Source organism: Clytia hemisphaerica, unplaced genomic scaffold (assembly GCF_902728285.1).
Source record: "Clytia hemisphaerica strain Z4C2 unplaced genomic scaffold, Clytia hemisphaerica genome assembly, whole genome shotgun sequence".
In the NCBI taxonomy this organism is placed as follows: Eukaryota; Metazoa; Cnidaria; class Hydrozoa; order Leptothecata; family Clytiidae; genus Clytia; species Clytia hemisphaerica.
The window spans coordinates 3,771,242-3,788,650 of NW_027104101.1; the positions used below are offsets into that span (position 1 = coordinate 3,771,242).

At 36.3% G+C, this 17,409-nt stretch overlaps 2 protein-coding genes across 2 annotated transcripts in view; one reads left to right on the forward strand and one right to left on the reverse strand.

Moving 5' to 3' along the window:
• Nucleotides 1-7,676: 7,676 nt before the first annotated feature.
• LOC136813129 (inhibitor of growth protein 3-like) lies at nt 7,677-13,655 on the forward strand. The gene is made up of 11 exons (XM_067069658.1): nt 7,677-7,758; nt 8,107-8,178; nt 8,517-8,683; nt 9,087-9,183; nt 9,486-9,566; nt 9,901-10,071; nt 10,367-10,501; nt 10,819-11,029; nt 11,552-11,660; nt 12,288-12,326; nt 12,899-13,655. The coding sequence occupies exons 1-11, from the start codon at nt 7,731-7,733 to the stop codon at nt 13,007-13,009; spliced, it is 1,221 nt and encodes a 406-aa protein (XP_066925759.1). The 5' UTR covers nt 7,677-7,730; the 3' UTR covers nt 13,010-13,655.
• Nucleotides 13,656-13,884: 229 nt separating this feature from the next.
• The window catches only part of LOC136813127 (F-box and leucine-rich repeat protein 13-like), a 29,440-nt gene continuing 25,915 nt past the window's right edge, over nt 13,885-17,409 (reverse strand). Inside the window, exons 14-18 of the mRNA XM_067069656.1 lie at nt 16,464-16,728; nt 16,081-16,161; nt 15,758-15,840; nt 15,018-15,098; nt 13,885-14,452 (exon numbers count right to left, since the gene is read on the reverse strand). Of these exons, the coding sequence (XP_066925757.1) occupies nt 14,356-14,452; nt 15,018-15,098; nt 15,758-15,840; nt 16,081-16,161; nt 16,464-16,728 (607 nt within the window). The 3' untranslated portion in view covers nt 13,885-14,355. The remainder of the gene's footprint in view (nt 14,453-15,017; nt 15,099-15,757; nt 15,841-16,080; nt 16,162-16,463; nt 16,729-17,409) is intronic.

Genomic DNA, 17,409 nt, shown 5'->3' on the forward strand with positions numbered 1-17,409 from the left:
CTTCATGCTTTATCGATTTCTTGTCATCTTCGGACTCCAGTAGAGATGTCACGCGGCTAGTTGATTTCAGTTGATTTCTAACGTGTGACCAGAAACGCTTTGGGTTATTCTTTGCTGATCTACTGATGTTGGGTTCATAACTTCTACGCACTTGCCTGATCATGCTGTTGACTCGGTTACGTGATGAAACATATTGTGTTCTATTGAAGACTTTTTCCGCGTCTGAAGAATTGACCCACTTCCTATGCAGTCGCTTCTTAGTTCTGATTTCATTACGGATTTCTTCTCCCAACGGAACAATTCCTTTACACTTCCAATAGGAATTTCCAACTTCTTTTAAAGGCACGAATCTGTTTCTCAAATCGGTAAGATCCCCTTTGAAATGTTCCCAGAGCTCACATACGGTCTTATCGTTCGATTTTGCGATGAAATTTTGAGTCCATTTTTCGGCCTCAAGAAAGTATCGCATCTCCTGGAAATCAGCTGAACTGTAGGCATATTTCTGGCAACTTGGCTTCTGTTCGGCACGACACTTGAAGTCGAAGACGGGCACACTGTGGTCACCCAGTCCTAGTGGACTGAGGTATTTGAGGTTATTGATTTGGTTATATTCGCTGGTTAGGATGAGGTCTACTAGAGACGGCTCGTCCATTCCTCTACATCTTGTTGATTCTTTTACATGTTGGTAAAGAAATGAATTGCGTAGTGCATCTAGGAATTTTTCTTCTTTACTATCCTCAATGTGGGGTGAGGTCCAGCTTTCCCAATTTATCGTTGGTAGGTTGAAATCTCCCACAAAACATTTGTGAGAGTACCTCTTGTCCTGACTCAATGTCTTCAGCAAACTATTCAACATAGAATTGTTGTTATCCGAGTCGGCTTGTTTCGTAGGACTTCAGTATATACATGCAAACACAAGTTTTTCTTGTTTTGCCAGACGAATCTCAATAATACAAGTTTCTTCAAAATCAACTGGACTCTTGATGTCAGCAACAAGATGGTCAATGGTTAAGTGTGCCAGTATGACGATTCCTCGACCTTTTTTGTTATCAATATTAGTGGAGCTAACGACTTTATATTCTTTCATTTCGTATTCGTGCATTGTCCATACTTTACCATGTTTTGGTTTAACTTCACAAATTGTAATTAAGTGCGGCTTTTCATCGTTTTGTATTCTGTTCAACTCTCGTTTCTTTACTTGCGTAAATTGATCTGCATTGGTGTATAGGATTCTTAATTCAGGAATTGTTCTTATGGTGGGTTTTCTTTCGTTGATATTTGGTGCTTGTTTGTTTTGATATGTTTTTATTGTTGTTTTGTGATTCTCAGCTTCTTTACTTCGAAACCGTTTTTTGAATCTCCTCTTACTCGATAAATTTCTGATTGAGATTGCTTTTCGGAGTTAAGTTTCTTTGCTTTATCTGATAGTACTTTATATTTTCTCCTTTGTGTGGGTGTCAGGTCTTCAGTGACACTGATTCCTTTGTAGTTTTGAAGTCCTTTAAGACTTGTCAAGTTTCCAATAACACTCCACTTTTCCGTTCTGTCTTTGAGTGAGATTAACAAGGGACGCTTCTTATTTTCCTTTGATACTCCCAACCTTCTAACAAGCTGTATGTCAGCTCGTGCATGAGTATCCTTGATGAAGTCTGATGCCTAAGCTTTGTCCTCTTCATCGTTCTTTTCTGGTAGACCATGAACAATAACATTTGGTGCACGCTTTCTTTTATCATCTTCTTCTGCACCCTTCTCACGCCATGCATCTTTAATGACTTCCTTCAGTGATTCTTGATTTGGGGTGACAAGATTGGTGACGTTGGAAGAGGTCACAGATGCGTATGTTTTCTCTGTAATTAATTTGCATTCTGATTTGATTGTTTGTTGGATCATCTCTTTAATGGATGGTTTTAGTGATTCGAGTTTTTCTTCGAATTTTTGTTCAACATACTCGATAGAATGGAAACCAGGATCTTTGTTAAGTTTTTCTTTGTTGTAAGCTCTTTCTCTTGAGTTACCATTGTAACTCTGTCAACCTCGTTCTGTTTCAGAATCCCCTTACATGCTTGTAGCTCTCTTCTTAGGCTCTCAACCTCCTGTTCAAGTTTGAGGGATGATTGGGGTCGTCTAGCTGGGATGAGGGTGCGGAGTGCTGGCTTAACTTCGACGCAGTTTTGGCAAGTGTAACGGTAGTGGGTACTTTTGGACTTGTCTATAAATTGTTGAATTTGGTATGCTGGAAGCATTGTACATCTATAGTGAACGCTTCGCTTACATTTAACACAAGTCAGCCGCTCTTTATCTTGATCAATAGAGCAAATATCAATAGTGCATTGTTGTGGTGTACAGACCAGCAGCCGATCAGCTCCGTCGTCTGGCTTGGATGACATCGTGGCACAGCTCCCAAGCGGGAAAAACCCGAAATATTAGTGAATTTTAATGAAAATTTGTTGATTTTTCGTCGAGATTCTGCAGGAAAATTTTGAGTTCCACAAAAGCGTCATGAAAACATGGAAAGAAAGAAGATGGATGTAGTAAGGTTAATGTTCAGAGCCCTCGACCTGAGATGATATTTTGGAAAAGATCTACCATGAGTGGTCCTAAATCTGACAGCCCTGCCTAAATCCGACCCCCCAAATAACTGAAATGGAAAAAAATTCAATGTTTACAAACATTCCCTCTCCAAGTTGAACAATAAACTATTGCAATAACTCTCGAAATAAAACATCCAACAAGATGGCTATAATAATGTCAAGATATCAATTATTAATGTGATCATAAAGTGTGAGATTACCTCCATTATTATTCTGAATCGATTGCTCGTGTTTAAAACATTAACAATTTTGTAATAGAAAATTATGTTTTGTATTTATTAAGAAGCTCAGTTTAGTTGACACTTTGTATCTTCATTGTGTCACAGCGAAAGGATTGTTTTTATTTTAGTTTGTATCTTTGAAAGAACCATCGGATTTAGGCAGGGCTGTCAGATTTATGACCACTCACGGTACCATCTTTAAACCCATTCATGTCTATTCTCAGCATGTGTGCTCAGACTCAGATCTCTTGAAGCCTGACTACAACTTGTTATCGTACCCATACGCCCTACTATTTTATAAAAAAGTGCAAGATCGTGGAGAAACTAATTTTACTCTATCTTCGACTGCACAAAAATATGCATTACCAACGTGCAGCAGCCAGCTATAGACAAACCAAAATTTGTTATTCAATTCTCAAGATAGCACTTCGATTTCTTAAAGGCCTTGATTACACGCTAAAGCAAAAATAATTCCACACATGTAAATGGATCAGTGTTTGAGGTTGGGCAAAATTTTCGGAAAATAGCCTATCCTCCAAAGATACGCAGATCTAGGTCGGGTGTTTTCTCCCCCGTACATATTTTTCTTGAGAAGTTGTTCTTCAAATTAGTTTTCAAGGTTGGCTTGGCTGAAAATTTAGGTAATTCCTCATGTAGTTTATTATGAAAATGTTAATTTCATTAAAAAATGCCGGTTTATTTTTTCATTAATCCCTTTAGAAGTTTTGCGGCACATTTTTTCCTTTTGAAAGTAAACAGTATAGCGCTGTCACAGCATTAATCTTTGATACACATTTCGGCGGGACGCTAGTATGACTAACTGATCAACATTGTTGTTGTCAATTAAAATGACTTGGCGTTATAGCTTTACATTTTCCTAAAGCTTTACATCCACCTAAAGCAGGTCTCCTGATGTTGGTTTGTTGAGAGCTGTAGTTTCTCAAAGACGGCTGCTATAGAGGTGGAATCATCAGCATAGGGAACATCATGCACAATTGATCATTGATCTTGTAGGACTTTGAGTTCATACATTACAAACTCTAGGAATAGGTTGAACAGTGTTGGGGATAGCTAGCAACCTTGTCTCACACCTATTTACACTTCAAACCAATCAGTCAGCTTTCAATAAACGTTTACAGCACACTGAGACTTCTCGTACAATGTTCTTGATCAGTTCAATTTCTGTTTTGTTGACACTGATTTGGGGCATCATTCTCCATCAGTGCAGCTGGAACTTCGATATTCCAGGATTACGGGTTATGTATCTGAATTCCTGTTCCTATCGGAGTTATTTTCCGAGATTTGTAAATAGCTAAGGCAATTACTTTTTTATTTTTTGGTTTATGGAATCGCCGACGTTTTTTGCAAAAATAAAATGAAAATAAAATAAAAATTCATAGAAATTTTATTTATTTTTGCACTTCCGATTCTGTTTAATCTGCCATGAAATGGATTTTTTTAGAAAACTTCATTTTATAAGAGCAGGAAAGGAAGATAAAAGGGTATAAAAACAGTTATCTCTTTTTCCCAATATGCTTCCTCCAATGGCGCTCAACACAATTTTCCAGCTGAAAAACTTTCTTTGATTTTCTGCTGTGTATGTAAGTTTCCTCAAAACACATTTTATTTTCTCCAACATTAAAGTTTGAAAACAACAATTTTATTTTTATTTTTTTCCATCCTCCGCTCCAAAAGATCATCTCCAAATGTCCGTAAACCAGAAAATAAAAAAGTACTTGCCTAAGTCGGCAAAAAAATTTTCCCATGGGTTTGAGGAAAAATTATTTAGCTATAATATATTTAAATTTACGCTATCACATGCTTAAAATGAATAAGTAAATAATCATACTATTTGTATAATTCAGAAAATAAACACTTGCAAATTGAGATAGTTTATAATTGTAGCACCCCCGTATTTGGATCATTCTTTCGTGGGCGTATAATAAGGCGGAACTAAGTAGCGTCCTCGGCCATGATTACCGCCTCATCTCTATTTGCCTTCGAAAAAAACGATTAGCTTGCGTTCTCGCGCACTAAAGAGAAAAAAGAAAGTGATTAATATTCTTTGAAGGAAGAACGTCAGAAAAAAAACCATTGACCAAAAGATGTATTTTGTGGTTGAGAATCAATCGTATGAAGATGAAAAAATTTCGAAAGGAAAGAAGGGTAATAGCTCGGTAGCTGGCTGGGCTTTCTCTGTCGTCTTTGGCATAACAATAATTTGGGCAAACTAGGTTGGGGTATCTGTTCAGTTCAGGATTTTATCAAAAATAATCTTCAGTATATCAATTACTGTGCCTCCTGCTTTCAGAACCTTTGGTGTGATGCTGTCAGTTCTCAGCAGCTTTGTTGTTTATTTGTGCAGCGAATATTGAAATCTCGTTGTCCTTGGTATGGAGAGGAGGGAGTCGTTAACTAACATGCCACGTGTTTGTTCATCTTGTGGGAACTCAATGTTCAAATGGCTTTTGAAGTATTGCTTCCATATCTCAAGGATTTTGGCAGGATTAGTTGTTATTTTACGGTCTGCTCCTTTCAGTGCAGGAACATTCTTTTTTGGTTTACCCTTAAGCTAGCCTGGATATCCAGACCGTAAACTATTTCACCATCTAGTTTTTTTAAATATTTTGTCTCTGGTTTACGGTCTGGTCCAAGTAACTCGTCTGCAGGGATATCTGTCCCTGCATATGCGGGTGTCTCTAATTGGTCAGTACGTGCCCAGTCACTGAGCAGAATTTTTGCGGGGTTTTCGATATTTTTCCATGCGCGCGCATAATTTATGGAAAAAGCTGACATTGCAAAAAAAGATAAACAAATGAAAATGAAAATACAGGTTCATTTCTAAACAAAATGGCTGATGGAAAGGAGTCTTTATGAATGTGGCTGACGTTTGGATGTAGTTTAAAGTAGTTTTGAAAGGCTTTTGAGTTTGTAAAAGAGGTTTTATGGTAAGTAATTATGTGTGTCCGCCTGGGTTTCCAAAGTTTTGATAGTCTGTCAACAAGGGTTCACTCACAGGCAGTATCAAACAAACTGTATCAGACTTTTTTAGTTGCACCAGACTCTAAAATTTTTAGAAACTTTGTATGTTGAGGTAAGAGTGTTTTTTTCTGAAATTTTGAGTCTGGATACCCAGGCTACCCTTAAGCTCACGGCCCGATTTGAAAAAACTGTTCTTTTTACTGAAAATCATCTTCAAGGTGTGACAATGATAAGCCATCTCATTTTTTAAGTTTTTATTTTCCTAAAAATAAAAATAGTATTGAATACTATTCACACAGTTATTTTTAGCATTTTATAGCGCTAATTGAAATATATGGCTAAATAAGAAAGGGGCACTTCTATGTTAGTCAAATCGCCAGAAAAAAAATTGTGATTTCATTATTTTACACTGATTACACCATTACACCCTACAGTTGCCAAGATTGTGCCAGGATCTGACGCACATATCTGATCCTTTGAACATAACAGTGCTCAGTACATGAATTTGTTGTTGTATTTGGTGATGGGACAATTTAATTGAATATGAGTCAGAACTGAACAGCAAGTCATCTACAATTCAGGCTACCTATTTTATATGGCTGAGAGGGTTTGGAAAGTCTGACTTTTTTAATTTGGTCCCAGCTGGATTTTGAGCTAGTTTGTCATTTGACGTTGGGAGGCTTTTGTCAGTAGTTTATGTGTCAGAAAGGAGTTAAGCTTTAGCCTGATTAGTCTGATTTTGACATAGTGCTCTTTCCTGTCTCTGTGCCCCAGTGGGTGTTGAATACCCAGTGGGGTGAGAATCAAAAAACCTGAAATTCACTGGGGTGAAAAATATTCTTTCAAATATTGAGTGGGGTGGCGAAAATTTCCTTGACATTCACTGGGGTGAGAAAGAATTTTTTTTCATGAGCTAAATTTTGGTTAGCCTGTGTGGTTAGCGGTCTGTAGACCGCTTAATTTTATTGTGTTTTAACGATAGAAGGTGCTGGCTAACTTTTGGTTTAGTGCTTGCTAGTAAAAATCTGCTTCTTAACATGCTACTAAGGTCTTTTCTTTTTGTGAGAAAGCCTCTCGAAAATCTTTCAGGCTATAACCTAGCTTTCAAGAAAGAAAAGTACAAGTAGAACTGTGGTTTGCACTGACAGAGAAATCTTTGATTTTCAACCTCTCTCGTTTGGCATTTTCTACGTTCATGACAATAACCATAGAAGTCGGGTTAAATACAGTTAATGTATTGAAGTGGAACATTTGTTGGCGAGCGAGCGAAGCGAGCAGATTTTTTTGGCTTTTTTTGGATATTTCACCTTTAAAGAAGGCGAAGGAGAAAATTCTAGTGGGTGATTTTTTGAAAGAAAAGTTCTACTGGGGTATGTTAAAATAAGGGCATTTCGAGTGGGGCAAGTGTAAACTTTTTATCATTTTCAATGGGGTGTTTTTTTTACTACAACATTCCAGTGGGGTGAGTGATTTGTCCAGTGGGGCTGAAAAATGAGCCATTTTTGGAAAAAAATTTCACTGGGGTGGCCAGTGGGGTTGATCCCACTGGGTCACAGAGGCAGGGGTGTATAAACACTTGTCTGCTAAACAGCCTTGATGTGAAGTGGACTGATCATCAGTTTGTTGGTATGTGCTTCAGCATCTACCACTTGTCCTGAGGTCAGGGAGTGAGTTGTGTTATTGAGGTTTTCCATTCCTCTCAATCGGATGTGTTCGGTTCCATACAGAGGCCTCTTGTGTAGGACGTGGTTCTGGGCATCAACCTCCCCTGCTTACTTTTAACCCAACAACACCTCTCGCTCCCTTAATACAGATTAAACTGATGTAACTGAAGTTTTCTGTCAACCCCCAAAGCTCCAATGTTATAATGACAATATTCTCATTCTTTAGACAAAATCAAAAATAATAATAGAATAATAATTGTATGTTGTAGAAGATGTTGTATCTAGAGGACTACATTGAATGTAAGAAGTATTTTGTCAATTTTTGTGATTTTTGATTTCTATATCTAGACTTAAAAGGCTTTGTTTTTAAATGAGAGTGACACTGATAGCGTTAGCTTACTCGTCAATTTTAATTTACAAGCTTTTTACATTGAATTGACACGGATGTGGAGCAAGATTGGTCAGAAAGAGGAAAAAAACATTTTTTGCTTCTATCAGCACAATATAACAATAGGCAGACACTGTCCTGATATGAAACGGGAACACTTGATGTAAAAATAAAACTTTTAATGTTTTCCGGTATTATGTACTAAGTACTATATACACCAAACTATGCCAACCTTAACTTTAACTATTGCATTTTTTTAGTAATTGAACAACTACCACAAGATCTGCGAGATCGTTTCACAGATATGAGAGAACTGGATTTGAAAGTTCAAAGTATTTATTATATTGCTTTTGTATTTCATTTCACTTTTCATACATTTACACGTAATTATCCGTTTTGAATAATTTTTCTCCTTTTTCATGTGCAATACTTTGAGAATTACAATTGCGAAATAGCAAGTTTTTAAATGCCCTAGATGAAAAATAATCTTCGAGTTTTACTTAATTGAACTACTTTGCACAGTGTTGCATCTGTAGACAGAAACCTGCCCATTTGAGAGGCAAATGCCTCGTTTCAGTCTTGCCAGTAAGAGGACCCATTGATCCCAAATCTCCATCCATTCACAAAAGCTAGTTGCAAAACTGACTTCGTTTTAATAAATTTGTTTTAGATAATATTGATACATTGGATTCAAGAGTGCGTCGTTTTTTCACGGAGGCTCGCAAATCAAAGCCAGATCAAGTGGAAGAGGATTATAAAAACATTCATCAAAGTTACAAACAAGCTTTGGATAATGCGGATGAGAAAGTCTCTATGGCATCACAAATATATGACCTGGTAAATCTTGATTCAATAAGAACATGATACAGTGGGGTCTCCATAACTCGCACGCACGTGGAACACAAATTTGTTCAAGTTGAGGAAATTTTGAGTTATGGAGTAAGGTTTAAAAGGCATTGGTTACTGAAGGGACCGTAAAAAGTTTAAGGAGGCATTCGAGTTATAGAGGTTCAAGTAAAAGAGACTCCGCCGTATCTCCTTTCACCCATAAGCATGACATTTCAAACTATTCAAAGACACAGGAAAACTACTTTTTTTTTAAGAATGGAACATTCTTCAATTTCATTTTCTGTTTTCGTACCTTTCGCAACACCACACTTATTGCTAAAGATGTTCGCTTTAAACTAATCACTTTGTACACTGTTTTTTTTGTTGATGATCTGACTGAATATTATTTTAGGTCGATCGACATTTAAGAAAGCTTGATCAAGAACTCAGTCGTTTCAAAATGGAATTAGAAGCAGATTGTTCCGGCATCACAGAAATCCTTGAAAGAAGTATTTTCATTCATCATTACCCTATTTGGAATTTTGTTGTTTTTATCGATTTTTGTCACTTTTGCAAAAGTGCGGGATCGCGAGAGATCGCTGATTCCAGCCGACTCGCGAAAGTTAATGCACGAGAAATCTCATATTAAAAAAGTCAGATTTTCAGTGTAAGATCCATCAGAATCCATTTTTGACCTTTTATAGAGCCCCTTTCAAATAATTTTTAGCAGATTCGCTAAATTAAATCTACAGGAAATCTTCATTATTACCATGTTTAAAATTGTCATACTTAAATTTTTATTGATTTTCAGGGTCAGTGGTTGGGGCTGAAGAGCGCACATTGGACTTGCTTTACAATTCAACTTTCAGCAACACGACCGGAGAACCTTTGAGTAAGTCATCTGACATTGCCATAAAAGAGGGTCGACAAAAGCCAAAGTCCTATTTCAAATCTTGGTGTTCAAAATGGATTCAGCTCTAACCATAATGCAATTCCTTCTTTCTTGCTTTGAATATCCATTGTGTCTAGAGGCTCAATATCATTTTTTTAACTTTCAAAAATAATCGACTGACTAGACTACAAATCTTTTGGATTGATCTAGCCTCAGTTCTTAACAGACTTCCTGTAAGAATTTTTCTAAATTTATCATTTTAGTTGGTATAACTAATCTTGTTCATTAATTAGACAAAAGAAAATTTTTAGAATCTCATTTTCTCACGTTGCAGAGAGAAAATTTGGTGATGTGGAACGTTTAACAACAGCTTGTCTATCAAACGGATTGACCGATAAATTGTTCGGTGGAACGACCACATCTTATAATAACCCTCTCGGTGCAAGTTATCCACCAACCAAATCAAATTCTCAACCCTCATCATCACAAAGTCAGAAAACTATCAGTAAGTTAGCGTGATTCTGAAATTCTTTCAGTTAAAATTCGGAATGAGCTGTTAGTTTTGGAAGCTTGTTGGAAAACTCTTGTCCTTGATATATTATGGGAACATCGATGTAACCATCCTATTTTCTTATGGACTCTCAAGGGGTCAGTCTATATTTTCTTCCAACCATGTTGAATTTCTTAATAAGAAGTTTGCAAAGTACACGTCCTTTATATCACTTTATTTCGCTTTCTTAAATTTTTGATTTGTTTGTGAAATACCTTATTGTTTCATAACGCCGTCATTATTTTACCAGGTCAACAAGTTCCATCGAAAACTTTGTTAACCAACAAATCTTTAATCACCTCCACCAACCCAAAGGAACAAGGGCGAACAGCACAAGCCAGCCTGAAAGCCATGAATGCTGCTCAAAAGAAAGCCGAACAGCTAGGTATGTCTTTTGCTTTTGTTTGATTAACTTTTGCGAGATTGACGTTTTGAATTTTTTGCGGAAATAAATCTTGACTTGTCGCGCGAGGATGTTGAATCACGAAATCTAATCCGTATGCTGGTTTCAAACTCATTCGCAAAATAGATTTTGGTAGCTTTGTAAATCTCTCTTAGTTTTCCAGGCAAACGTTAAATGGTTTGCATCAAGCTAGAATGGGAAAGTAATACTAATCAACAAAAGATAGGAAAAGCTGAGGGAACTTTTTTTTGCTTGCTTTACCATTCTCGTAATGTCTTGTTCGTATTTCTTCCTTACAGGGAACAGTTTATCGATGAGCGGTCTTCTCTCCTCTTCTTCAAACAAATCCACTTCATCTGCTTCATCAACAAATTCTGCAACCTCAGCATCTTTCGTTGACGTCACCGGAAGCTCCTCCTTCATGACGTCATCAAGTGCATCGCAATCTCTGCATAAACAGAACGCGGCATCCGCGGCCGCCAATAGTCGTGTGCCCCAGAAAGGAAGAAGGTTTGTTCATTTTCATATCAACAAATTTTGTTTCAGTTTTTTTGTTGTTTAAAATACACACCACTTTCTCAGACCGCTGAAAATTTTACGACTGACGGGTATAAAGTTAAGGAGCTAAATCCCGATTGGATGAAACAACTCTTAATTCAAATGGGTGGTTAAAATTTCTCGATACTTTTGCAGATTGATTCTCTAATGTTTAGGGATAAGTGTTCATTTCTCTAAGATGAAATATCGGGGTCTTTTTCTTACCTGAAATTATTTTACGGCGAATTCTTTCCAGTGGATTCACGTCTGCTACACAGAAAGTGCTGATAGTTGTAGACCTTCCACTCTTGCTACGTGTAAAAAGTACCACCAAAAACTGCTCAACATTTAAAATAAACTTACACCTGTCCTTTTAACGGGTTTTCCATTTACATGTTCTTACTCTGGAAGAGTAAACACTTCTTGGGACTTTGCAATTTTTCATTAATATACCACCGAAAGTATAAAAAGTATCATTTAATTTCTATTTTCTAGGGGACATAAAGGAATTGCAGGTCAGGGTCAAGATAAACCGTTCAACGAAAATGCTGCCATTGATTGGGTACCTGACCCCAACGAGCCCACTTATTGTCTTTGTAACCAGGTAGATTATTTTAACTTAATATTTATTCAACATTTTCTCCGCCGTCCACCATGACTTAGGTGTGATTTAGTCACGATCACTAGAAGGTGACGATAAAATGTCCCCACCTACTCTCGAGTTCCTGATAAACGTACAGTAACAAATAAACATACAGGGTTGAAAATGGAGGCATAAAAATCTAATTGAAGGGTCTTTTCAGGTTTAGGTTAGGGGGTAAATAATGGGTATTCTGCTTTCATTTGACGAATAGATAAAACCTTCATAGTCAAAGAAGGGTATTTAGCCTCAGAAGTACAAGTAGGGACTTGAAATTGAGGAAAATCTTTGTCAAAATTAATAAACGTACATGTACGTTTATTAGGCACCCGAGAGTATATTCTTGATATTCATGACGTAATCTTTTATACAAAAACACCCGAAAAACACCGGGCGTTTTCCACCAGTTTTAAATTTAAACAATGAAACTGGTGCAAACGCCCGCTGTTTTTCGTATGTTTCCGTATAAATGATGACGCCATGAATATCAAGAATTAAATCTAGTCGAGTCGAGGTGTTTAAATTGGAAACCTATAGAATTAGGGATTCATATACAATTTTCAAGTATCACTTATCTTTTTTTTCTCAAAGGTCTCGTATGGCGAAATGGTTGGCTGTGACAACCCTTCCGTAAGATTAATATTATTATGTACCCTAATATTTTTTGGTTTGTCCATTGTCGCGGATATTGGGCTTTGTTATTCTACACCCACCCTGACATTCTGTTCGAGTTTTTGCTTTCAAACTTGACTTCTGTCTTGAGTTCTCTTGACATCTTTACTTTTTGCGTATAATAGCCCTCCAAACTATCGACGAACTTTCAAAGATTACATGTTTTTTTTTATAAGCATACAAAAATCCGAAAACAGGCTCAGAGATGCTTAGGTCAAAAGCTTAATAAGGCTGAAAATGCTTGAGGGGATGCTTAAATCTAAAGCATAAATTTAGGGAAATACTGAAAATCCGTAAAATTCCTGCCAAAAAACCCAAAATCAGGAAAAAAACATTTTTCGTAGGCTCAAGTAATGCTTGCCATATGCTTAATTTTTCCCCATATCTGAGCCTAGATATGCTTACAAGTGCAATGCTTATAAAAGAAAAAACATGTATGTAGCTTTAAAATTGTGCTATTTACAGTAAGCTGTATGTCTCTATGCTTTATAAAGCAATGTATCGAACTTATTTTTCATTCTCATTCTTAGTGTCCCATCGAGTGGTTCCATTACGGTTGCGTTGGTTTAACGGATGCACCCAAAGGAAAATGGTATTGTCCGGACTGTTCCGCTGTTATTAAGAAGAGAAGAATGCGGTGAGGTGGAACTACGGACGGGTGGAATTCAAGGAGAGATTTTGTTCGATTTATCATTTATTTAGAGAGCGTTTTCATATGAATTTCAATTGTGAAATGGCAACAAACAATTAAACGCGTCACTGAGAGAGAATGACTGAATTTAACGCGCCTGGTCTGACTTGTCTCCTGTGGAACCCTGAAAAAAACTTACGTACAGTTAAAAAAAAGGGTGTTTCAGTTCAACAAAATCCCAGAAATAAAGATTCCAGAAATGGAAAGAACTATTATTATCACTAATATGTAACTTGAAAATAAGCCTCTGGAAATAAGTTGACGTCGTAATAGTACCAATTTTCGTGATCGGTACACGGAGTCGTGAAATGAATAGTAAAATGAAGATTAGTACCGTGTGTTGTGGTGTTTCAGCTCGATCAAGAAAAGTCAAATTAAATAAGGGTTTTGTATGTTGCCTACGCACCTAATTTGCCTCCCCTAGATTATTCTGTCTGAATAACTTTCATAATTACAGTATTAGAAAGGAGATAGTACGAATAATAGGGCTTTTTATAACATGTAGAAAGATTTTTATTATTTTTTTTTCATATGACAATGTACAGATATTACTATTATTATTTATGATCTTGGAAAAACAATATTCCTGATTCAAATCACGAATTCTTCTTCTTATTCTTTAACTCTCTTTCTTCGTTTGTAAGAAGTTTTTTTTGCCAAATACTCGTAATGTGCATATTATAGCGAGCTTTGTTTCATTCAGCATCATCTTAAGTATTCCCACGAGAAGTACACGCGAAATTAATCATTTTATTCCCAAAGCAACCAACCAGCCGTTTGCTTCTTATGATAAGTAAAATTGGAATAAAAAGCGTTTACTGTTGGTATGTTCTAGCTTGAATATTTTGAAACAAATTAAAACCAATAATATATTATAAAAATATATTTCACTCTTTTTCAAAAACAACATCTCAAAAATATTTTAAATTTTTCACACTTTTCGTTAAAATTATTATATACAGATTATTATTTAATATTTACAGTTTAAAATTATTACACCCTACCCAAATTACCTTTCATCAGAGATCAATATCTTTGGTATGAAATATCCTTATTCTATGACCCCAAGTAAAACCACAAAATCATTTTTGCCAACTGTTTCAGAAATCATCATTTTTAGAGATTTCCCAATATCTCACTTTTGGACGGATATTCAATACAATACCAAAAGACTGATTAATCCACTTAAGTTATCAACAACCCACAAAGTTTTGAATGCTGTTTTTGTTATCCTCAATATTTCGAGGTAAAGTGTTTTTGTTTGTTTCCTTGGCTTCTCGAGAATTGATTGGTTGTTTACGATGTCACGTGGTTACCGAGGTAAACGAAAGTTTCTTCAGATGAATGGAAAATCTTCCCTCGGATTCGATATTGATATTTTGTGACTGCAATCCTTAAATGACAGAAAGAGAGAAGAAAATTATGAACATCTAAAAGATCTTATTCACCACCCTAACTTGAACTCAATTAGAACAAAAAATCTCGTGTAAAACAGAATTGCATTTAACAGTGTTAAAAGTTCTTCCTTCTCACACGGATTTCCGTCTCAGCATAGTATATAAAGTGGCTTTTCTATTTCAAAATTCTGCATAATTCACCAAAGTTTCAGGAATATCTGCTAATTTGCTGTATAAAATCCATTCTCCGTCTCAGATGAAAACCTTGCTTTGACTACTGATTTAATTAAGCCAAAAAAAAACGACTCTGACTCTTTTCTGCTATACTGTTGGCAAGAGAGCCAGATAACAATACGCATAAAATAATTGCTTTCTCCAGGGCTCTAAAGCAAATCAAAATACGAGCACAGAAAACTGTGTTAGGTCTCTCCTATCAACCTAATCCGTTGCTGAAGCCATCGCCAACATAAAAATCAGAAAGATTGGATTCAGCAAACGGGTCAAAGTGATCAAACGATCAAAGTAACGTTGGGAAAATCTTGTGAGCGAGCAAAAACTTACTTTGAAATATTCTTGCAGTAGAGAAGCATCAAAAGTTTGATGTTGACACATCCCTTGCGTAAGAAACGTAAGCTGCGATCACTGAAACAGAACAGAATGAGATTGGTGTAAAGAATAGTGATAACTTTATCGCCTAATTGAAGTACCTTAAAGGAAGAAATTTTGGCGGGAATTTAATTTGGTGGATGACCAAAAAAGTTTTTTCAGAGGGAATTTATTTTGGCGGATGGACGAAAAAACTTAATTTGGCGGGAATTTAATTTGGCGGTCGCTTAAAAATTTAACCTTAAGATGGCGTCAAAACAGCGAAAAAATAGCAAAAACACCTTAAAAGAGATCATTTTTTCAAAATGTTTAATTTGGCGGATGGCGGAAAAAGGAAATTTTGGCGGGAACTTAATTTGGCGGATTTCAGTCAAATCCGCCAAATCCGCCAAATTTTCTTCCCGCCAAAATTTCTTCCTTTAAGGTACATTAAGTTTTTTTTAGACGACCAACTTTCTATTTTTGATTCGTTCACATTTGATTTGAGTCTAAAAACATATGCAGAAGCAATCAAACAATCTTTACTTCAAAAAGGTTGGAAGATAACGAGCTTTGTTTTGAATTGACTTAATCGACCGTCTAAAATTTAAGTGAATTGGTGTATACGAAATATCAAGTTTTGAAAGATTGATCAGGACTTGAGCCCTAAATTCTACCAAATTCGAAAGTGTCAAGGATGAAAATTGCATAATTACGTTAGTTTGAAGCAAGCTGATGCATCCAGTCTTTCGATGAATTGACAAACTCCTGATAAATATTGGATTCCTTGGTCAGTCAACTAAAGATAATTGAAAATGTTTACAGTAACTTCCACAAGAATACTGTGCACTCTCACTGATTTGAAACTCTTTAATTCGAATCTCCGTCTCTCTCTGTAATTCGAACATAATAAGATTCTACATTCGAGTTCGAAACAGTGTTTTGAGTGAATCTAAAAAAAAACTCCAAAGAATAAAACATCAAAATCGGCATCGACCGAAAATGCTTTACTTTTCTCCATACAATGAATGACACTAACCTGAGGACAGCCAGCAACATTTAAACATCGCATTCTTCGACAACAAAATGCTAACGATTTCAAGGTTTGATCGGAAAGTTGCTGAAAATGAAATCGAAACAGAGCAAGCTTTACATTCCAATACAATATTTTCTCCGGTACATAATGAACAAGGGGATTTGAACAAGCGATACGGGCAAAAAGCAACACATTAGTCGGGCTGAAATTAGAATCAGAAGTTAAGAAACGGGGGGTCACTTATTAAATTGGAGTAAAAACCAGGTTGAATCTTAAAGGAGAGCTAAAGACCTGCAATCCTTCTAAGCCCATTATATTGACCATTTATTTTAGTGCGAAATAAAGAAAATTTCTATATTTGAAAACTGAAAAAAAAGAAAACTCACATTCAGGTGGGAGATGTCGAGGTTCTCAAGCCCTTTGATATTCGGGAAGAGTTTTTGCAACCCAACATCCGTCACACTGCAACACTCCGACAACATCAAGTCGCGTATCTTTGAATTGTTACCCAGGGCAACGACGCCGGTGTCGGTGATATTGCATCCGGACACATCCAGTGAGGTGAGGGAGGGCAGAACAGCAATGAGTTCGATACCGGCATCAGTGACATGCTCACAATAACTGAAGTTCGCGTACATCAAGGAGAAGCATCTGCATAAAAGACCAAAAGGTTGAGAAAGCTGATGAAATAATTCAATATCTCAGATATTGGACTCTTGAACTCTTGCTAGTTCGAACTTCTCAGGAACCCAACTTATTTTCTCTTTGTAACTCGAACCAATCAAGTTCGAATTAGTAAGACTTAGCTGTGTCATTAGTACTAGTAATAACATGGTTTAGAGGGTGATTTGGGATTAATAACCCCGAGGTTCATTGAAAACATTTCAAAATAGCCCGAACGTAGTGAACGTAGTGAATGAACACTCCAACACAAATCACATTAGAATACAAAACACTCGCTCATTATTATTCCACAAGAAACAGCGACTTAAAAATATTAGAGCGTCCAAAAGCTAAAACCTTAAACTACTGACTGAAATCAATACAATACCAATCTTTATTAAATTACAATTACTGTTGCGAACCAAAACAGAATTCACCTCACTTTCTCTCTTTCTCCTCCGCAGAAAAACTAGAGAATACCTTCAAAATTTATAATTGTCACAAAAAACACTAGTCTAGGATTAGATACATGAGATACACGTTTTTTTTTTTAAGAAACACACTTTCAAGAAACATGAGGCTCAGAATGCCTAAAAACTAAGAAATATCTAAGAAACATGCTGAGGCTTGGAATGAGAAAATAACATTTTTTAATTCGGATTTTTTAAG